The sequence below is a fragment of the Engystomops pustulosus genome, chromosome 11, assembly GCF_040894005.1.
Source record: "Engystomops pustulosus chromosome 11, aEngPut4.maternal, whole genome shotgun sequence".
In the NCBI taxonomy this organism is placed as follows: Eukaryota; Metazoa; Chordata; class Amphibia; order Anura; family Leptodactylidae; genus Engystomops; species Engystomops pustulosus.
The window spans coordinates 22,478,823-22,502,551 of NC_092421.1; the positions used below are offsets into that span (position 1 = coordinate 22,478,823).

The following is a 23,729-nucleotide window of genomic DNA, read 5'->3' on the forward strand; positions in this document are numbered from 1 at the left end:
ATTTTACTCAGTTTTAATGCAGTTTTAGCTCTTATAACTTGGTGATGGTCAGGGTAGTATTCCAGAGTGTGGGCGGAGACTCTCTAAGCAGACACTTCATGATTCTTCTGTGAGCTGCTGTGTGCTGACAATGTGCTTAGATTACCAGAGTACAGGTTTATCTACTTTTATTTCGGTTCTGAACATTGACTAGTATCTGACACACAGAAAAAGAGAAATGAGACAAATGAGATGATGAGATCTCACTCTCAGCTCTGTTAACTCACTAAGAACACAGTCAGCTTTGTTATATGCCTCCCTCCTGAATAAAGACCTTATCTGTCTGTAGCTAGTAGAGTAAGACTCTGCACACTGCTGCTTGCCAGCAAGAAGTATCTCTGTGTGAGCTTGTCTTATAATTGAGGGGAGAAGGGCAGGAGGCGAAGCGCACTGCAGTGTGTAGACAGGAGAAGCTATTTATGAGAATCTGCCCTGCCCGACCATAGTAGGAAGATTTACGGTCGAATCCCAGGACAACCGAAAATGTATTCACTGGGACTGATAGAAATAATTCCAACCTGTCTCTGTGTTTTTATTAATATCAGTGAATTAGAGAATGTGTTATTTTGTTATCCTGAATATATTTAAGATTCTTGTCTTCATGGGAAGACCCCTTTAACACTTGTTGATAACCCTTAGGCCACATGCACATAGGCATATTTTGATAGGTGTAAGCTATAAGCCATAAAATAGAGGTCCTGTATTAGGGGTAATTTACATTAAATGTTCATGCTATTATAGAAGAACATTGTTCCAAATTAGACACTCTGCTCTATGATCATATATTACATACAGGGTAAATGGATATATTATATACTGATGTATTCAGTGATAATCTTCCAGTCAGATAGGACATTTGGCGAGTCTATGCCACCATGAGCATAACAAATGTCTCCAACTCAGGAAGAAGCAGGTGTAGGATTATCTGTCTGCACATATTAGGGCTATCCTGAGGGCTCTTAAGGGGGAGTTGAGTTGAGTGGGCAGGCACATATATCTTTTATATAAATGCAAAGGCCATGGCTGAAATATGGGAGGGACCTTTCCCATCCAGACTCCCAACCATCCATGGTGACGCATACCTGCCAGTGATAATTTTACCACTTGACCTTGTAAAACCTATATAAGTTGTATATAGGTTTGTCTAGTATTATCTTATAACAGATTGTACATTTCAGATGCAGTTGGCACTTGTAAATTAGAAATCATAAATGATTATAGTTCCTAACAATATGGGGCAGATTTACTTACCCGGTACATTCGCTATCCAGCGGCGGGTTCTCCGACGCTGATTCGGGTCTTCCGGCGATTCACTAAGGTAGTGCGCCCGATGTCCACCAGGTGTCGCTGCTGCGCTGAAGTCCGTCAGAGTTCACTGGAGTTCACCAAGCTATCCTGGGTGCAGGTAAGTGCGTGTCAAGCGACACATTTTTAAAAAAAAATATGGCGGTTTTTCCAAATCCGTCGGGTTTTCCGACGGCCACGCCCCCCAATTTCCGTTGCGTGCATGCGCATCGGCGCCACAATCCGATCAAGTGCGCCAAAAAAACGGGGCAATTCAGCGCAAAACTATCATTTTCGGGAAACGCGACCACAAATAGCGATTCGGGCCCTTAGTAAATGACCGCCAATATCTAGTAATCTGTGCACAAATGCAATTTCTTTTCCTATGCCCATTTTCCAACATGGAATAAAGAGACCATTCTTAAGGGGTTGTGTTGAAATTGAAAGCCATTGTTAAAACGCAGGGAAGTCTGTAAAACAGAAACCCTATAATCACCTGTACAATCCCTTGCTGCTCCAACTCTGTCTCTGTGAATGTTTCTGCAGTCGTACTATACACACTCTAAAAGGGAACCTGTCACAACCTGAAACCCACTAATTACCTTATTTGGCAGCCTTAAAGTGTTGTGAAGATGTTTTTAAAATGGGCCAGTGTTGCCTGTACAAAGAAGTTATATTCCGTTCTCTCATGCAATCACGCAAGCAGTCAAGGTGGGCCTCCTCCTGACGAGCATTTGATCTGAGCAGCCCCTTCCATCTCTTAACCACACCATGCTCTGCATCCTTTATTACTACGTGATTCTGTTGCTTGTGCATGCGCAGTGCACCTGTGCTCTCTTCTGCAGCCCTGCGCGTACCAGAGTCACGGTTGCACAGCGCATGCACCGCTTTACAGCAACTCGGAGGAGCGTGGGAGTACTGCCAGCTAGCTGAGACTCCAGCTGGAGCAGAAAACACAGGCACACTGCGCATGTGAACTCTGGCGAGCTGGTGTATTAAGTAGAAGAAAGGAGGCAGGGCATGGCGGGATGGAAGGGGGCCGGGTGCTCAGTCCAAGCGACCATCAGGAGGTGGGCCAGCTTAACTACTTGTGGTTTCACAGGGTTTCGGGAGGTGACCGGTTCCCTTTAACCTATGTTGCCAATCACTGACTTCTATGACTCTAGTAGGTACATCATGTGACCACTGGTGTTTGACATCATAAAAACATTCAAACACCAATGTATACCATCGCTATAACCCCTAGTCCTGGCAACACAAAACTATTGTATCAACTATTGTGAAACTACTGCGACTTAAAGGGAACCTGTCAGCAGAAATTGACAGTTATTAGGTCCGATGCATGATACCATGATGCCTCACCTTAACTTCAGTGTGAACCCCTTCCCTTCCTAGAACTAATATAAATAAACACTAAAAATCATGAACACATTAGGTATTGCCGCGTCCTAAAATGCCAGATCAAAATATAATAAAGTTTTTTCACTGTGTTTAACCCCGTAACGGTAAATAGCGCTCAAAGCCAAAAATGGCACTTTTGAAAAATAAAAAAATTCAATAATAAGTGATCAAAAGGCCATACAATCCTAAAAAGGGCAGCATTGAAAACGTCATCAAAAGTCGTAAAAAAAATAACACCACCCAAAGCTCTGTACAACGAAGTATGAAAAAGTTATGAGCACCAGAAGATAAAAAAAATATTGTACAGGAGGTTTTTAATTCTTGTAAATCCATGAAAACATTATAAAACCTATGGTATATAATTTTGCTATCCCCGCGATTGTACCGACCCAAAGAATAAAGCAGACATGTCATTTAGGGCGCACAGTGAAGCCGTAAAACCAAACCCACAAGAAAATGGCACAAACGTGTTTTTTCACCAATTTCACTGCATATGGATTTTTTTCCTGCTTCCCAGTACACGGCATGGAATATTGGAACACTGACAATATTCTGGTAGTGGTTTATTAGGCCAATTGCTGATAAAAGGTTCCCTTTAACATTTTACATAGTATTCTTGTGACACTTTGTTTAAAAAAATGTTTTTCCCGGATGAAATGAAATAATAAAGCTCTATATATTACTTAAAGTAGCAAAAATGGTATGAAAAAAATATTACGATTTGAACTGGAAGTACTAAAAAAAAAAATCTGAAAAATGTGTCTGGTCATGAACCAGGGATAATGACCCAATCTTGAACTGGTTAAGCTATTATTGAGAACATGAGTTTGCAAGTCATGAATGTGTTATTGCTACAGCCCTTACTGGCACTGGGTGGTAATCACTGGGATTTTAGAGAAATTACTGTTGGCAGGTTCTGTCAGAGCTGCCCAGAATTTCTATTTCTAGCTAATACAGATACAGGAACTCCAGGATATGCACGTCACTCTGGTAAATGTTAGGTCACACATTGAAAACAGAAAATGAATTAATTTTATTGAATTGAATGTATTGAATTGTGTTGTGTCTTGATACTAGTATCAATGTTATATCAGTTTACATGCATGTGCTAATAGGGCTTGTCCAGAGGTTGAAAAACATGGCTCAAAACAGCGCCACCCCTGAGCATGGTTCGTGCTAGTATTGCAGCTCAGCTGTGCAGATATGAAAAACCTAACTGCAGTACCACACACTGCCCATGGTGAGGTGTGGAGCTGTTTTTGGAAGAAAGCCTCCATGTTTTTCAACCTCTGGACAACCCCTTTAACCAGCGTGCAAATGCATTCTGGTTTAAATATGCCCCCTTATGTTTGCATGGGTACAACATCAATGGTGCTCATTTACTAAGGGTCTGAACGCCGCACTATTGTCGGGTTTCCCGAATATTTCCGTTTTGCGCCGAATTGCCCCGGAATTTTGTGTGTCTATACAATTGACTCCAAAGTCATAAACAAATGAGCTGAGATGAGTCAGGCTCGGAGGCTGGAAGGGGAGCATCACTTTAGATACCCCTATAATGGGCTCTATCATTGGCTTGAGCCATGGTGTCATTGTAAAGCTGAGAATTGGGCTTGTGGCTCTGTGATCTGCAGAAGCAGAGATTTTAAGCAGTTAAAGATATAGGCAGAGATTTATCAGAAGTGTCTGAGAGCAAAACTGTTCTATTTGCTTATGGCAACCAATCACAGCTCAGTTTTCATTTTATAAACTGCTGTAGGAAAATTCAAGCTGAGCTCTGATTGGTTGCAAGCTATACTCTACCCCTCCAGCCTCTAAGTGTGACTCGTCTCAGACAAAAAGTACCACTTTTTGTAGGTTAACGGTTACAAAAAGGGGGATACTAGAAAGGATATTTCTTACCAGACCCTGGTGTAAAAGCTTGAGTCCTGTCTTACAGCTGTTGTATGATTTCTGGAAAGTGAGCCTGTCCTTTGAAAGACTCTTGGGGCTCATGTAGGCAGGGGTGAACCTAATCTTTCTGTTGCCTGAGATGAGTAGTAGAACAGTGCCCCCTCCACCCCAAGTTCTGCTTTTGTAGCAAGTGACTGCACCTCTGATGCTGCCCCCCCCCCCCACTCTTCCATCTTGATGCAGGTGCTGCCTGAGGCAAGAGGCTCAACTCAACTCATGTCTGGTACATAAAATGGATACATAAAAATATAGCATTTTGTACGGCATGTAATGTAATGTCTAAGTTACAATTATTGGTATCCATCTATGTTGAATCACAAAGTAAATGATAGTGATGATAGAACGTTAAGCGCACAGCCGGAATCCACAGCCATGGGTGACGGAAAGAGAAGGGCCTACTGTTTATTAAATCGGTCGAGGTTTAGTTGTTAAGATTACTGTAACAAATCATTTCATTCTCTTATGTATACAGAAATCTTGTCGTATCTTAAAAAATCTCTTCCAAAAAACTTTTCTCGTTTCTTGGAACCGAGTTCTGTAGTGCAGCACAAAGCTTTTTCATCTACAAAGAGACATCTTTTCTTTGCATTTACGGTTTTATTATTTGTCGGATCTGTAGATGTAGCCCTTAGGCACCCCGCTAGGCTTGATCTTCTTGCTGTAATAGGAGAACATATTTTTGAGTAAAATTGTAGCAAGAACGTTCATTTTAAGCAGAGCAGAGCTCCTGGGTGCGTTATCATGAATGGCCGTCAGGGCCATATAATAAGGGATTAGGTTTATCTTCTTGCAAGGAAGTAACCATTAGGACAGGTTTATAATTAGGTAGGTATCTTACTCCTGAGTTACTCCTTTAGGTGTATTTTCAATAGTGACTGATAAATGGTGTTAATGTCTAAAGTAGTTTTACTTCACCTTCAATTTGGAGTTGTATCTCCACCACTATTGAAATGCCCAGCTGCTTCCACTCACTAATGAAATGCTCAGCAGCCTCCCCAGTAATGAAATACCCAGCAGCCTCCCCCAGTAATAAAATGCCCAGCAGCTTCCCCTCACTATTGAAATGCCCCGCAGCCTCCCCTCACTAATGAAATGCCCAGCTGCTTCCCCGAAGTAATGAAATGCTCAGCAGCCTCCCCTCACTAATGACATGCTCAGCAGCCTCCCCTCACTAATGAAATGCTCAGCAGCCTTCCGTCACTAATGAAATGCACAGCAACCTCCCCCTCACTAATGAAATGCCCAGCAACCTCCCTTCACTAATGAAATGCCTAGCAGCTTCCCCTCACTATTGAAATGCCCTGCAGCTTCCCCTCACTATTGAAATGCCCCACAGCTCCCCCTCACTATTGAAATGCCCCGCAGCTCCCCCTCACTAATGAAATGCACAGCAGCTTTACATCACTAATAAAATGGCCAGAAGCTTCCCCTGACTAATGAAATGTCTAGCAGCCTCCTCCACTATTGAAATGTCCATCATCCTTCGACACTCATGCCCAGCAGCCTCCCCAACTACTGAAATGCCTAGTAGCAGCTTCTTGATTTATTAAATAAAAAAACAACTTGGACTTACCTCCAGAAGTCCCTGCAGATGATCTTCCCTCTTCCTGTGTAACAGCGCGAGTAGAGACGGGTCTATGCACTCTACCCGACACCACCGCTTTATAGTGTGTTCTTTAGGAACCCTAAAGAGTAACTAAACATTTAATAAATTTTTTTGGAGCATGTGGCTGTATAATACATATATAACTTAATTCATTTACAGACTCCACCTTTTTGTTTTATAATGGGGTAAAGATTTCCGATTTGCACTGAATTGTCCAGGGATTTTGGAGCATGCGATCGGATTTTGTCGCATCAGTCGGCTTTCACGCGACAGAAAACGGGGGGCGTGGCCGTCGGACAACCAGACGGATTCGGAAAAACCACTGAATTAAAAAAAGAATTTGTGTCGCAAGATCAGCACTCACATGCACCAGGAAGAAGCAGGTGAACTCCGGCGGACCTCGGCGCAGCAGCGACACCTGCTGGATATCGGACGCACAGACCTTGGTGAATCCTGGCAGACCCGAATCCTTGTCGGAGAACGCGCCGCTGGATCCCGACTGGACCGGGTAAGTAAATGTGCCCCAATATGTATACTTTTTGGTAAACAGCGCAACTATGTTAATGATTTTCATTGTGTAGTGGGGAATTTTTTTACGAAGATATTAATAAGGTTTTCTATATATATATTTATTTATATATTATGTGTGTGTGTGTTTTTAACGTTATATGTCCCCCATGAAGTCATAAAAGACCCTGGGGAACGTTTACATTTTTAAATTATGAATATGTTTATTAATTATCATTAATATGACATCTGTGCGTTTCTGTGTCTATAAAACGGAAGAAGGGAGCATCTGAAGTGACACTCTAACTAAAGCCTGTAAAAGTGACTCGTCTCGGCATGAGCGCTTGGGAGGACTGTGATTTTTTCACAGTACAGGATTAGGGAGACTATGTGATAGCCTGATCCTGGTGATGGCTCTGTCTGCAGGAGTGTGTGGTGCAATCATATATATACACCATATACATAAGCGACTGGAGACACAGGGGCCACTTCCCACAGGAGAGGGTGTTTGCTGCCCATGACTGCGATTGAAGGTTATGTCTGCAAGCTGCAGCAGTGAAAGAATATCCCGCCGAGGGACAAGACAAGCAGTGCAATGTAACATACTGTACATCTCTAGACAGGAAAATTCACGTCACTCCCAAATTCGCTTGGGTACATTGAATAGGGTACCCCGCGCCATCACCCGTTGGTGACATGCTTCTGTGTGTTAATAGACCGGCAGGCATACTTCCACCTGTTTGGCACGCTCACCCATCCACTGCTGCTGCACCTAATATGCATTAAAACTAGTCCAGCTATATAACACCCGGACAACCCCTTTAAGAAAATTGTTTCTATTTCATCGAATCTTTTCCAGGGAGGCTACTGGGGCAATAAGTAGCATTATCCAGACAGCAGGAGCAAAGTCTACTCCACGCCCTAGTAGCCTATGTGATCCATTCTACCGGCGCATTTATGCCACGCTCTTCACACTGCTCAAGCTGTTCTCAGCTCCATCTGAGCTCTGCGCATGCGCAGTAGCTCCGACTCCAGTGCCGACTCGCTCATTGAAATATGTGCTCATTCAAACATGGACCATGTTTTGGACACCTCTCCCAGACTAAGCATTGCCCCAGAACCTCTTGCTCTATAACTTGTAGTTTGACTTGCACGTATAATGTGACTTTAAATACAGGCTTTCCCCTACTTAAGGACACCCGACTTACAGACAACCCATAGTTACAGACAGACCCCTCTGACCTGTGGTGAAGCTTTCTGAATGCCTTACTATAGTTCCAGACTGCAATGATCAGCTGTAAGGTGTCTGTAATGAAGCTTTATTGATAATCCTTGGTCCCATTACAGCAAAAAATGTTTAAACTCCAATTGTCACTGGGGCAAAAAATTTTTTTGTCTGGATCTACAATTCTAAAATATACAGTTTCGACTTACATACAAATTCAACTTAAGAACAAACCTCTGGACCCTATCTTGTACGTAACTCGGGGACTGCCTGTACAATAAAGTGTTTTTCATACATTTGTTGGGACATTGCTAAATAGTTAATTAGGAAAGCACCCCACAAGGTCTTCCTCTACGTAGGAAACACATTAGAAGCTTAATAACCAAAATCTAATTGCACTGGTTCAATGGACCTGCAGATTAAAAAAAATATATATGTATTTTTTTTTAAATTTTACCAATTAGCCCCCCGAGGACTTTAATAAAACCTTTGCAGGGAGCATTGCATAATCTGGAGCTAAATTACCTTTTTACATTCTGACACATTCTTTTTATGGTTGTCTACCAGACGCTAGAATCTTATAACTCAGTGTAACAAATGTTTTAATTATGCTCCATGAAGGCAGCGTCTTGTGCGCCCTCACTTCAGACTCATTCTTAATATTTTTTTTCTTTACGTTGTACTTTTGAGCTAGTAAAGTTTTCCTGCATCATCAGTATCGGCTTGTCATTACAGATATTATTCTGTGTGAGAACATTTAGGGCAATTGAACATTATCTGTGAAAATGGAAGAAGAAATCGCTTTAAAGGGAACCTACCACCACGAATCTACCTATAAAGGTAGATCGGGTGGTAGGTGGATGTATGGGACGTGAGGATAGCCCTTTTTAGAGCTAATCCTCACGTCCCCGCTAGCATACCATAAACTTTATTGCCCTAATATGTTAATTTAATTAAGCGGCTACCGGGGCGTGGAGTAGCCGGACACGAGGCTACACGGCGCGGCTACTCCACGCCCCAGTAGCTGCTTTCCCCCGCCTACCCTGTGATCTTCGGCGCGCAGCTCCTGGCAGCTGCGCGCCCTCGTCCGAGAAGCCGGAGTTCTGCGCATGCGCAGTAACTCCGGCCAAGATGCGCGATCTCGGGAACGAAGATCACAGGGTAGGCGGGGGAAAGCAGCTACTGGGGCGTGGAGTAGCCGCGCCGTGTAGCCTCGTGTCCGGCTACTCCACGCCCCGGTAGCCGCTTAATTAAATTAACATATTAGGGCAATAAAGTTTATGGTATGCTAGCGGGGACGTGAGGATTAGCTCTAAAAAGGGCTATCCTCACGTCCCATACATCCACCTACCACCCGATCTACCTTTATAGGTAGTGTAGGAGATTAGCTCCGGGGATCGTCGTCTCCTAAGCAGACGACCAGCACACACAGGGAATTCACACAATGTGAGTAAGGTTAAGACTGGCCTCAGCCAGCTTTATTTGGCAGTACACAAACTGAAAACATAAAAATAATACCTAAGCCTCTCCGGCACTAACTAAACATCGAGGTTCCCTACCTCACCAGGTGCTGGCCTACTGCCAGCCACCCCAAAAACACAGTACAGTTCACTGCCACCGCTCCACAGGCCTTTGCCGTCGCCTGTCTCTTCCCCAGGGTGGAGCCTAGTGTGAAGTCTGCCGCATCTATTAGTGCAGCCCCTCCAGCTGAAAACTAATCAACTTAATTAGACAGACCCAACTTTTCCAGGTCTGTCTTCTACTCAGCTTTTCATAAGGCAAAATGCACATTTTATGCCCAAAAGCTTCTCTAGTGGCAGCCACCCTGCCACATATCCTCCCCCTGTGATCAAGGCCGTAGGCCTGATCAATAAGCTTAATTCTCCCTCCGGGGTCAAAGCTCCTATATTGGGGTCTAATCCCTACGGTTCCTAGAAGCACTGTAGAGACCCTACTATCTACTACATCTTCTATACCTGGAAAATGACAGCTTTTTTCCTTAACTGCAGGAGACACAGACAGCTCAAAATTAGTCCCAGCATCTCTTCCTTCACACAACTGATCATCTTCAATCATGTCTCTATTAACAATGATAGATTTTCTTCTCCTCTTTCTCTTGCATTTTACTGGAGACTCCACATACCTCTCAGGGCTTGGCATGGTTAGGCCCCATCTCTTCATCACCTTGCGGTTACCATCCACTGAGGCATATGCACTGTGCTTTTTCCCCTTAGCATTGCACACGACATTGCCCGTTTTCCAGTCTTCAGCTTCGGCACCTTCTTTGTCATTGAAGGGGGCATTACCGTTCAGAACCAGGGCACGATTCACATTGGTGAGCTTCTGGTCACATGTCTGCAAAGCTGTGCGCTTGCTACCTCTGAGGTCACAACCTCCGCTCTCGGTGTAGGTGAAACTCATCTCAACATCAGCATCATCCTCATCACCTCCAGTTAACACTTCGGACTTCGGACCCAAGTCCTGGCATGGACTTTCCACAATGGCAGCCTTAAGCTCTTCATGGCTTGCACTAGGTTCCTGGCTGACCTTTTCCTCGGTCAGTCCGTCATACGCCTTGCTGGCCAACACCACAGTCTTCACCGAGTCTTTCCTGTGTAGGAATTTCGAGGGCTCTGTTGACATTATATCAGACACCTTCTCCTCACATCCACTGCAGTCATCACCCGGTATATCTTCAAGGCACTTCTCACCATCCAGACCATCTTCACTTTCGCTCTTCAGATGATCAGGCAGATCTACCGTTGGGTGCAGCTGTGCTGGAGTCTCTGTAGGGCCCATCTGGGTATTCCTCCACTTGCCCAGAGAATGCTGGCATGCACTATGACAGAGACGAGACGACAGAGCTTCCACACATACACAGCAACTCGGCTGGTCCCTTTGTTGTAGACTTGGCGCCACTTCAACCTTCTCCACAGGTTCAGCAGGCTGAGACCGCTCTTCATCTGTCTTCAGGGGGTAACCATTAACCCATTCTTCGGATTTTCCCAAGACTGTATTCAGACTACCGGTTATAAGCGATCCCACTTGGGTGGCCATCACGGTTGAGACTACAGACTTAGTCACACCCACACCGCCTTGTACTGCACCAGCTTCCCAGCCCAATATATCGGACGTCGCACCTGTAACAGTGTCTCGGGCACCAGTCACTGTATTTGTCTTCAATACGGCTTTTCCAGTTGGCTGCTGAAGAAAAGCCAGGTTGGACTCCTGTTTCCCCAAACCTTTGCGAGCAAAGTCATTACTTGTGGCAACCGGTGGCTCCAGAATGCCTATGAGAGGCCTTGATCCAGTCACTGTAACGTCAGTCAAGGGCTTCTCCTCCTTCTCAGCAACATCACGATCACTGCGGATGCATGGGCGACCTTCCCTCACAGAGTTGTAGACTGCACTCACCACACTGCAGGCAGAACTACCAAAGGGCTGGTGCATCACATGTTCCACCACCTTCTGTGGATCTGGGGCCCCCTCATCCGTAGGTGTATGATTAAGAGTGGCGCTTCCACCCTGTTCACACACAATTTCAGTCAGCACGCCATCATGCGTATTCTGCGGTTCATCAGCAGGTGTACAGGGGTCTGGTTTACGCCTGGTCTCCTTCCTAGGACACTTCTGGTGCCACATCACGACAGAACACACCTGGAGGTCGGCATCACCATTTTGGCACTTTCTTTTGCTCCCCGAACACGTACATATGTGAACCTCCCATTCACTTTTCTTTGCAAACACTGTATCACAGAAAGGACAGTACGAGATATCAATCTTCAACTCATGTTTCTGTAATATATGTCTCTTTCGGTCATCTTTTCTTCTATAAGACACGTGACAATTGTAGCATTTATACCAGTTATTCCGCAAACCAGTATTCACATGACGCTTCAGTTTATTGATGCTTCTTCTGGCCTTGTTCACACACGAACTCAGTACATCAATCTCCTCAGAAGCCTCAGGTGTATCAGATGTCTGGTCTCCCCCTGACATTTCCTGAACACTGATGTGAGACTCCTCCACAGGTGACTGACACAGGCTATCCTCACCTCCTGCAGGTTCTGAGCGAGTAGCTGCTTCTCTAGGGCTCTGTTCACACTCACCGTTTGTGTAACTCTGGGCTGAAGGGAAACCACTAACAATCAGGATCTCATTATCTTCACCTGCCCTTGCTATGGCGGTATCCCTATCTGAACTGCCATTAGCTACATTACACATCTCAGGCTCGCTACCTGTGTCATTACAACTCACAACCTCTAGGGGCACCTCTGAGCTAACTCTCTCAGTACCTAGGGCTGCACCTAGTTCACATTCTGCATAATTCTGAACAGACATTGTAACGCTATCAGATGTTATCGGCATTGCAGAATTGTCACATGTTACAGGTAATGTCATATAATCACAGTTAGCACTATAATCACAGGTTAGAGGCAGATTATGCACAACATTACACTTTTCTGGTTTAACTTCAGAAATTAAGGCATCACAAATATTATCATCATCACATAGTCCATCAGACTTTATCAGTCTCAGTGGCAGAGTCTCCTTCTGTGGGATCAAGACCCCTTGGTCACAGTTCAGACTGCAACCTGTTGAGACTCCACCCACCATCACCTCAGGTCGCCGAGACTTCTCCAGATCGTCCTTTGGGGAGATTGGGACTGTACCCGATGTCAGAGGGGTCTCCCAGGAAAAGCAGCTATTCCCACTACTTGGAATACTTTCCCACAAGTCCCAGAAAAAAGGGAGGTTTTTCCCCAGGATGAACTCCACCTCCAGATCTGCACAAATCTCCAGCTTATGTGTCACAATCGCAATATCACTTTCAAAGTCAATCCAGACAGTCTTACCCTTCCCTGGCTGGTACTTCAGGAACAATAAGATGTCCGGATTAACTCTGGAGACATCCTGAGAACAGTCCAGTTCCACCATCAGCGGGATTCCACCCACTATCATCTCACAGGTCTTGACTGGCAACTTCTCTGGTCTCCTGACCAGAGGACAATGAGGTGCACTGACCTCACATGGCACAGCCGCATGCTGTCGCCGTTGGTTGCCCCTAGCAACCACATCTTTGCGCTGCTGCATACACGCTGCAACACGTGGCCACTTGGCCGCAGGACATTCCGCCACACACCGGTTCATCCGTAGACATCTGCAAAGCTGCTCCCGTCGGTTGCCCCCGGCAACGGCACATAGCAACCTCTCCTCAGGAACTGCAGACCGATCACAGACATCTCGAACCATCGGCTGGGATCCGCTCGCCTTGGCAGTTGGGGTCTCCATAACCCGAATGGCTTCTGGCATTCCAAGGTCCTCCCACATCATCTGCCGGCAGCGTCTCTGGAACTCATCCATCGGACCCATGGTGATTACTCCCACAGCAAACAAGCAGTCTCTGTATATCTCTCACACCAAGACAAATCTTCCCGTGACCACAGCGCCTCCAGCAGCAGGAACAACAGTCTCTCACATGAGGGTTACTGGCCCTTTAAATCTCGCTGTGTGTGCTGATTTCCATGCCATAGCATACCGCCACCATATGTAGGAGATTAGCTCCGGGGATCGTCGTCTCCTAAGCAGACGACCAGCACACACAGGGAATTCACACAATGTGAGTAAGGTTAAGACTGGCCTCAGCCAGCTTTATTTGGCAGTACACAAACTGAAAACATAAAAATAATACCTAAGCCTCTCCGGCACTAACTAAACATCGAGGTTCCCTACCTCACCAGGTGCTGGCCTACTGCCAGCCACCCCAAAAACACAGTACAGTTCACTGCCACCGCTCCACAGGCCTTTGCCGTCGCCTGTCTCTTCCCCAGGGTGGAGCCTAGTGTGAAGTCTGCCGCATCTATTAGTGCAGCCCCTCCAGCTGAAAACTAATCAACTTAATTAGACAGACCCAACTTTTCCAGGTCTGTCTTCTACTCAGCTTTTCATAAGGCAAAATGCACATTTTATGCCCAAAAGCTTCTCTAGTGGCAGCCACCCTGCCACAGTAGATTCGTGGGGGTAGGTGCCCTTTAAGGCTATGTATTATAGAGCATTATGACATTATATATCTAGTCATTTTAAGCCCATTTTTTCGCTATTGGATGAAATGATTTAAGGGTTATTGTTTTTTTCCGCTGTGAGGATTATAACATGATTTGTAAAAGAAAAAGGGTATTCAAATTGCTATAAAAAAAATGAAAGCCTCTCAATCACATTTTCATCTAATGGAAGTAAACCCAAGATGATTTTTTTCGAAAGCATGCAGAGATCTTGAAATCCTTCGGTAAGATTGTCGATGTTGTGGAGGGACGAACACCCCCTTCCATAGTATAAGCCTAAGGTGGGAAATGCAACAGCTACTGGTAAATATCAGAAATAAAAATAGATACCAATAAAATGACATTAATTTAGGCATCAGTAGGCAGCAACTTCCCCTCATTAATAAAATGGCCATCAGCAGTCTCCCCTCACTGATAAAATGTCTGGCAGCCGTTTCCCCTCACTGATAAAATGTCTGGCAGCCGTTTCCCCTCACTGATAAAATGTCTGGCAGCAGCCTCCCCTCACTAATAAAATGTCTGGCAGCAGTCTCCCCTCACTGATAAAATGTCTAGCAGCCTCTCCTCACTAATAAAATGTCCAGCAGCCTCCACTCACTAATAAAATGTCCATCAGCAGTCTCCCCTCACTGATAAAATGTCTGGCAGCCGTTTCCCCTCACTGATAAAATGTCTGGCAGCCGTTTCCCCTCACTGATAAAATGTCTGGCAGCAGCCTCCCCTCACTAATAAAATGTCCATCAGCAGTCTCCCCTCACTGATAAAATGTCCAGCAGCAGCCTCCCCTCATTAATAAAATGCAGCAGACACAGGGCCCTTCGTCATTAAAAAAAAAAAGAATTTAGTACTCCCCTCCAGCAATCCCGCAGCTTCCTTTTCTCCCTCGTTTTCCAGTGCTACAGCATGTGCATAGACAGGTCTGTGTGTTTTGCACTCAGATCTGTCTTTTCCTCAATGCTGTAGTAATCTAACTGTATTCCTGTCTTACTTCCCTTTAATGGAACCGCAGTCTGCCGGTTTACATCTAGAGGGCCCCTCCCTTCACCTGGCCCTGCTCACTCAGGTTGAAGTCGAGATGGGCCTTTTCTGAATAAAAAATGTGCTGAAAAAGCCGTCTTATACAGTAATTCAGGAAAGGTATGACTTTGAGAACCAGCTGTATATCCCTGCAATTGCCACTGTAGTGAAAGTTTAGTATTACAAGATGTCATTGAAGTAAGGGGATTGTCAAGATTTAAGAACAGTCTTAAAATTCCGGCTATACAGTAATCTTTTCCCACAAACAACAAAATTGACAAATCATGAGTATTTGGCCCCATGTGTTAATTCAGCATAGGTATTTACTAATCCACAGGGAAAGGGATAACTTCCTAATCCATCAGAGTTCAATAGCTGGGTTCCCACGGAACATGAAAATAGGACCCCCACAGAAATTAGGACAATGGGGACCCTGTTATCACAAATGGGTGAAGTGATAGGCCGAGCTTGTGTAATGACGCTTTTTCAAATTCTGTCATAGTGGCCAAAGATTTCCAAGTATCGCACTTGGCTTTCTCCGGCAGTCCCATAGAATGGAGCAGCAGGACACATGTTCAGGCTGCCACTTGCTGCCACCTAATTGCTGTGGGGTCCTATTCTCCTGTTCAGTGGTGGTTCTAGTTGGTGTAGCCTCGCCGATTAGGAAGTTATCTTGTCTTGTGGATTAGGGATAACTTCCTAAGTGGGGCCAAACCATTTAAAATGTTGTCCATGGACTTGTTTGGCCATGCGGTGCATTTCTGGGATTATTTGGGCTCCCATCATAGGACCCTCTGTAATTGGATACTCATTCCATGGGTAATAAATACCTGTTGCTTGTGGAACAGCTGTATCTATGCCACAATAAGAGGTGGCAGCTGTGAAAAGCCACCCAAGTGTAGCCGTGGCTGACAGCACTTGTGACATAAGATTTCTTTCTCTTGTTATCTTTCGCATTGTTTGCTTTCAATTCTGCATAAACAAGTCTAAATGATTCTCTCTAGTGTTTGCTGAGTATTCCGCAAAACTTCATTACAAAAGAAAGCGCTTATCCTGCGCCTAGTAAACTCCTCACAGCGTGCAAATAATTGTGGGCAATTGCCGTTTATTCCCATCAGTGTTTGTTATACATGATTTGGTTCTTCTAAAGGGCAGCGATAATGAGCAGAGGACATGCATAATGTGAACCCTCCGCAGACTTTCCCGCCCACACGCCGTTACGGATGCAGCATGCTTATGGACAGCATCAAAGTGACGGCCAGCGAGGAGATCGCGTTGCTTAATAAGCCATCTTTTGATATCCAGCGTGGAATGTGGGAGACTCCGTTTACTCCTATTGTTTTGTAACCTTGACAACAAAGAAGGAACAAAAATGAAATGTCATTCTTGTCAAGTTTGTCAAGGTTTGAGATAGCGATGGCCAAAATGGAAGGTATTCAAAAGTAAGAAAATTGGCAATATCGGAACAGTTCATACTGTGCAGAAACCGAGCAGGAACGTCAAACTTGAAAGAAGATGCTTGGTGCATGAGCTGGATTTGCAAGTTAAGTGCTTCCCAATTATGTGTATGTATCAAAAGTGCTATTGTACGTACATTGTACCACTTCTCACAGAACACTGGGTCTCAGTTTCTAGCTTTTTTTTGGGTTTGTGAAAACGCTGTGGGTGTCCTGCTTGGTTAATGAAAGCCACGCTCTGTACTGGTATGCATGATATCATTTGAGTTCCATTTCTTTTCTGTAATTTCCATTCCAGAAATCTCTTAATCCATCAATGCCATTCTTGGCATTTGGAATCAGCGGCATATCAGCAGGAATCCTGAGTCTGTTACTGCCAGAAACACTTAATAAGCCAATTGCAGAGTGCATAGAAGACTTACAGTCTCCTGCATACCAATTGTTAAACAAGGTAAGACATCAGCGCATGGAAAGAAAAGTACATTATCTTGAAGACGGCTTGATGTGTACCCTATGTCAATTTAGTAGTTCTCCAATACAACCTGCTGTGTCTACATTTCTAGCAAACCTGCTCTTAGCCTGAGCTTAAATTCAACTATAAACCAAATTGGGGCTTTATTGTGTATAATACACTTTGCACATTCTTTATTTGTAAGGCTTATACCATTATACCATTTATGGTTTTTACATTGCCCTGATTGTTAGGTATGTGGTGTGTGATTCCCGGGTACATAATAGTTGCACACTTCACTTTCTGGAGGTATAGGGAATAGTGTTATATGCCATTTGTGGCCTATAGTTGATGTATAGTAATTGGGTATAATTATTTTTAGTTTTTAACCTTGTTTCTTGGTCAAAATAATAAAAGAGAACATGCACTGGACCCTAAAGGGGTTTTCTGGGCTGAAAATATTGCATAAAATATCTAACTGATCTTTGAATTAGGTCATCCGTATCAGATAGGCTGACATCTGAACCCTGACCTCCCAAATGATTGGCTGTTCTCAGCAGTCAATTCGCCAAAAATAAAACTGGAGGTGTATATATATATATCTGTTTTTGGTGTAGTGACTGAGCCAAGTAGTTGCAGCTAGGCTGCCATTCAAGTCACCTGTTCGAGTAACCAAACAATAACCAAAAGACAAGCTGTTTTTGTAGATGAATGTCAGACCCTTGACAATCCGATTACAAAGATTTATGAAATCCAATGCAAGAGCTGGCACTACAAACACAAACCCCCTTCAAACTAAACCACAGCAACTACCAAGACTGTGTGTGATAAATCCAGAGAGCTCTCAAGTTATAAGGAAATTCATATTGTCCTTCTATAAAGCAACAATTTCATGTTTCATATATCCCACAAACAGTGAATAAAACCAATAAATACTCTTCACAGAGAGATTCAAAGATCATACAATGGGGCCCCAAACCCACGACCCCACACAATACAGTAATATCTTGTAGAAGCCGCTCTGTATGCGGCAAACAAAAAACACAGACAAGAAAAACACAGTAAATACCATATCAAAGATCAAATGCAAAAAAAGTCATAAGTTAAATGTCAACAAATACAGAACTCACTATTCCCCCGGGGTCAACCAAGCTGTTTAGTTATTTCTTATATAGTGGGGGAGATGTATCAATCTGCATATGTCAGAAAACAGTTTAAAAAATAAAGACAATTTTTAGACCATTTTTAGGCAGTTTTCTGACTTGTCCTATAAAGAGGTGAGTCCTCAGTAACTAGGAGGCTTGACCGCACAGAAAACAGGCATGTCTTAGGGCTCATTCACATGGCTGTACTGGGGGCATAATTTGTGACCAGAATGCAGCTCTATTGCTCCCGGGTATGGCGCGGTGCTGCATGGCAAAGTATAGGACAATGGTGGCGAACCTATGGCACGGGTGCCAGAGGTGGCACTCAGAGCCCTTTCTGTGGGCACCCAGGCCATCACCCCAGGACAGAGTTCACCAAACAGGACAAAATCTATCAAATCTTCCTGCTGTCCCAGGTAACTTGGAGAGAAGCTATAATGAAAGTCTGAATTTGCCCTCCTTCTTTCAACTGTATTGGTGGCCTTAGACAGCCGATACCATTGAAAGAAGTGGAAGAACAGGTAGCAATAAGTTACTGCTTAAAATGCCACATTGGCACTTAACGGTAAATAAGTGGATTTTGGTTGTAGTTTGGGCACTCTGTCTCTAAAAGGTTCGCCATCACTGGTATGGGACATGTCCTATACTTTGGCAGATTTGATGTACGGCTGTCAGTTTGCCTATGGAGGGAGGAGGGGTGAAGAGTGCTCACTAGAGATGAGCGAACATGCTTGTCCGAGCTGGATGCTCGGTCGAGCATTAGCGTACTCGAAACTGCTCGTTGCTCGGACGAATACTTCGCCCGCTCGAGAAAATGGCAGCTCCCGCCGTTTTGCTTTTTGGCGGCCAGAAACAGAGCCAATCACAAGCCAGGAGACTCTGCACTCCACCCAGCATGACGTGGTACCCTTACACGTCGATAGCAGTGGTTGGCTGGCCAGATCAGGTGACCCTGGGATAGACTAGCCGCTGGCCGCGCTGCTCGGATCATTCTGTGTCTGGATGCCGCTAGGGAGAGAGCTGCTGCTGGTCAGGGAAAGCGTTAGGGTGTTCTATTAGCTTACTGTTAGGCAGGAGTGATTCTCCAAGAACCCAACAGCCCTTCTTAGGGCTACAATAACGTTCTACTTTTTTTTTTTTTTATTTGCATCTAGTACCATTTTGTGAGGAATTAGCAGGGGGACTTGCTACCGTTGTGTTTAGCTCTTAGTGGCACACATATCCACCTCAAAGACCGAAGTGGGAAAATTTAGTAGGGGTTGGATTTCAATTAGGCACTAACTCAGTGTCATCTCATCTGGCATAGTAGTGTGCTTTGATACTTGGCTAGAAAATAGCCATAGGAGAATCCAAACAGCTTACTTACGCCTACAGTAGCGTTCTATATATTTGATTTCTGGTTGATCTGCTGGTGGCTGTACTTGCTGCAGTGCATGTACTAGCCAATTCTGAGCAATTTGTAGTGAGACTTGCGACCGCTGTGTTTTGCGCTTAGTGACGCACATATCCATAGCAAAGACCGAAGTGGGAAAATTTAGTAGGGGTTGGATTTCAATTAGGCACTAACTCAGTGTCATCTCATCTGGCATAGTAGTGTGCTTTGATACTTGGCTAGAAAATAGCCATAGGAGAATCCAAACAGCTTACTTACACCTACAGTAGCGTTCTATATATTTGATTTCTGGTTGATCTGCTGGTGGCTGTACTTGCTGCAGTGCATGTACTAGCCAATTCTGAGCAATTTGTAGTGAGACTTGCGACCGCTGTGTTTTGCGCTTAGTGACGCACATATCCATAGCAAAGACCGAAGTGGGAAAATTTAGTAGGGGTTGGATTTCAATTAGGCACTAACTCAGTGTCATCTCATCTGGCATAGTAGTGTGCTTTGATACTTGGCTAGAAAATAGCCATAGGAGAATCCAAACAGCTTACTTACGCCTACAGTAGCGTTCTATATATTTGATTTCTGGTTGATCTGCTGGTGGCTGTACTTGCTGCAGTGCATGTACTAGCCAATTCTGAGCAATTTGTAGTGAGACTTGCGACCGCTGTGTTTTGCGCTTAGTGACGCACATATCCATAGCAAAGACCGAAGTGGGAAAATTTAGTAGGGGTTGGATTTCAATTAGGCACTAACTCAGTGTCATCTCATCTGGCATAGTAGTGTGCTTTGATACTTGGCTAGAAAATAGCCATAGGAGAATCCAAACAGCTTACTTACGCCTACAGTAGCGTTCTATATATTTGATTTCTGGTTGATCTGCTGGTGGCTGTACTTGCTGCAGTGCATGTACTAGCCAATTCTGAGCAATTTGTAGTGAGACTTGCGACCGCTGTGTTTTGCGCTTAGTGACGCACATATCCATAGCAAAGACCGAAGTGGGAAAATTTAGTAGGGGTTGGATTTCAATTAGGCACTAACTCAGTGTCATCTCATCTGGCATAGTAGTGTGCTTTGATACTTGGCTGGAAAATAGCCATAGGAGAATCCAAACAGCTTACTTACACCTACAGTAGCGTTCTATATATTTGATTTCTGGTTGATCTGCTGGTGGCTGTACTTGCTGCAGTGCATGTACTAGCCAATTCTGAGCAATTTGTAGTGAGACTTGCGACCGCTGTGTTTTGCGCTTAGTGACGCACATATCCATAGCAAAGACCGAAGTGGGAAAATTTTGTAGGGGTTGGATTTCAATTAGGCACAGTCTGCCATTTGTCCTTTTTTATTTTACGTTTATTTTGTTTAATAACTCAGTGTCATCTCATCTGGCATAGTAGTGTGCTTTCATACTTGGCTAGAAAATAGCCATAGCAATAGGATAGCATCGTTTGGTTTTAAAAACTCAAAAACACAAAAAAAAACAAACACAAAAAAAAGTTAAAAAAAAATTAAAGTTATAACTCTCATTTTAAAAATGTTTAACCCGAGGGCTAGGGGTAGAGGACGAATGCGGGGACGTGGGCGTCCAACTACTGCAGGGGTCAGAGGCCGTGGTCCTGGGCGGGGTGAGACACCACCTGCTTATGAGGGAGCAGGGGAACGCCGCAGAGCTACACTCCCTAGGTTCATGTCTGAAGTTACTGGGACTCGTGGTAGAGCACTGTTGAGGCCAGAACAGTGCGAACAGGTGATGTCGTGGATTGCTGACAATGCTTCGAGCAATTTGTCCACCAGTCAGTCTTCCACGCAGTCCACCCATGTCACCGAAATCGCCACTCCTCCAGCTCCTGCACCTCAGCCTCCTCCCCCCCAGTCTGCCCCCTCCCAGGAAAATTTGGCATTTGAACCGCCATACTCTGAGGAACTGTTTTCTGGACCCTTCCCACAGTCACAAACCACTTGTCCGGTTGCTGCTGAGCAATTTTCCGATGCCCAGGTTTTCCACCAGTCACAGTCTGTGGGTGATGATGACCTTCTTGACGTAGTGGAAGTGTGTAAAGAGGTGTCCGACGATGAGGAGACACGGTTGTCAGACAGTGGGGAAGTTGTTGTCAGGGCAGGAAGTCCTAGGGGGGAGCAGACTGAGGGATCGGAGGATGATGAGGTGACAGACCCAAGCTGGGTTGAGAGGCCGGGTGAACACAGTGCTTCTGAGACGGAGGAGAGTCCTCGACCAGAACAGGTTGGAAGAGGCAGTGGTGGGGCCAGACGGAGAGGCAGGGCCAGAGCTGGTGCATCAGCGCCAAATGTGTCAACTAGTGAAGCTCCCGTGGTGAGGGCTCTTGCGGTGAGGGCTAGATCTTCAGAAGTCTGGAGGTTCTTTAAGGAAACACCGGATGACCGACGGACTGTGGTGTGCAACATTTGCCAAACCAGGCTCAGCAGGGGTTCCACCACTACTAGCTTAACTACCACCAGTATGCGCAGGCATATGAATGCTAAACACCCCACTCAGTGGCAACAAGCCCGTTCACCTCCGGCCGTGCACACCACTGCTCCTTCCCCTGTGTCAGCTGATAGTCAGCCCCCTGCCCAGGACCCTGCCACAAAAACCCCATCGTCGCCTCCACGATCCTCCACAGCATCCACCAGCGTTCAGCTCTCCATACCCCAGACGCTGGAGCGGAAACGCAAATATAGTGCAACCCACCCGCACGCCCAAGCCCTTAATGTGCACATCTCCAGATTGCTTAGCCTGGAGATGCTGCCCTATAGGCTAGTAGAGACCGAGGCCTTTCGCAACCTCATGGCGACGGCCGCCCCTCGGTATTCGGTCCCCAGCCGCCACTACTTTTCCCGATGTGCCGTCCCAGCCCTGCACCAGCATGTGTCAGACAACATCACCCGTGCCCTGACCAACGCCGTTTCTGACAAGGTCCACCTGACCACGGACACGTGGACGAGTGCTGCCGGGCAGGGCCACTATATATCGCTGACGGCACATTGGGTTAACTTGGTGGAGGCTGGGACCGAGTCTGACCCTGGGGCTGGTCATATACTGCCGACGCCGAGGATTGCGAGGCCTACCTCGGTCCAGGTGTTTCAGGCCTACTATGCCTCCTCCTCCTCCCACCCCTCCTCCACCTCCTCCTCCGAACTACCATCCGTGGGCACGGCACCATCAGTCGGTAGCTCTAGGCACAGCAGCAGTGCCGTCGCTAAGCGACAGCAGGCGGTGCTCAAACTGCTGAGCCTAGGCGACAAAAGGCACACCGCCCAAGAGCTATTACAGGGCATCACGGCGCAGACTGATCTGTGGCTGGCACCGCTGAACCTGAAGCCAGGCATGGTTGTGTGTGACAACGGCCGTAACCTGGTGGCGGCTCTGCAACTCGGCAGACTGACACATGTGCCATGCCTGGCCCATGTGTTAAATCTGATAGTTCAGCGTTTCCTCAAGACATACCCCAATCTGTCTGATTTGCTCACAAAGGTGCGCCGCATCTGTGCGCATTTCAGGAAGTCCAGCCCAGATGCTGCCACTCTCAGGGCAGCGCAGCGCCGCCTCCAACTGCCCGCTCACCGACTGTTGTGCGACGTGCCCACGAGGTGGAATTCAACACTGACCATGTTATCCAGAGTTTACCAGCAGCGCAGAGCGATTGTAGACTGCCAGATGTCAACTTCCACCAGAAGTGGTAGTCAGGTCAGTCAGCTTCCTCAAGTCTACAATGAGGAGTGGACGTGGATGTCTGATATCTGTCAGGTGCTGAGTAACTTTGAGGAGTCAACACAGATGGTCAGTGGCGATGCCGCCATCATCAGCCTCACCATCCCGCTGCTTGGCCTGTTGAAAAACTCTCTGATCAGCATGAAGTCGGAAGCTTTGCGCTCGTCACAAGAGACGGGGGAAGAAGATTCCCTTGTTGATAGCCAAAGCACCCTCAGGTCTGTTTCTCAGCGCATATCGGAGGAGGTGGAGGTGGAGGAGGATGAGGAGGAGGAGAATGTTGGCGAGACACAAGAGGGGACCATTGTTGAGTCCTTCACTGTTCAGCGTGTATGGGCAGAAGAAGAGGAGTTGGAGGAGGAGGAAATGGGCAGTCAGGCCAGTGAGGGGAGTGAATTCTTACGCGTTGGTACTCTGGCGCATATGGCAGATTTCATGCTAGGCTGCCTATCCCGTGACCCTCGCGTTCAAAGA

The 23,729-nt window shown here is 45.7% G+C and overlaps 1 protein-coding gene across 2 annotated transcripts in view; it reads left to right on the forward strand.

Annotated features, from left to right (window-relative positions):
• Positions 1 to 23,729, forward strand: part of LOC140106742 (solute carrier family 22 member 15-like) — a 158,563-nt gene that overhangs the window by 126,154 nt on the left and 8,680 nt on the right. For both annotated transcript variants that reach the window (XM_072131360.1, XM_072131359.1), the window contains one exon: positions 16,847 to 16,999. In XM_072131360.1, coding sequence (XP_071987461.1) covers positions 16,847 to 16,999 — 153 coding nt within the window. The remainder of the gene's footprint in view (positions 1 to 16,846; positions 17,000 to 23,729) is intronic.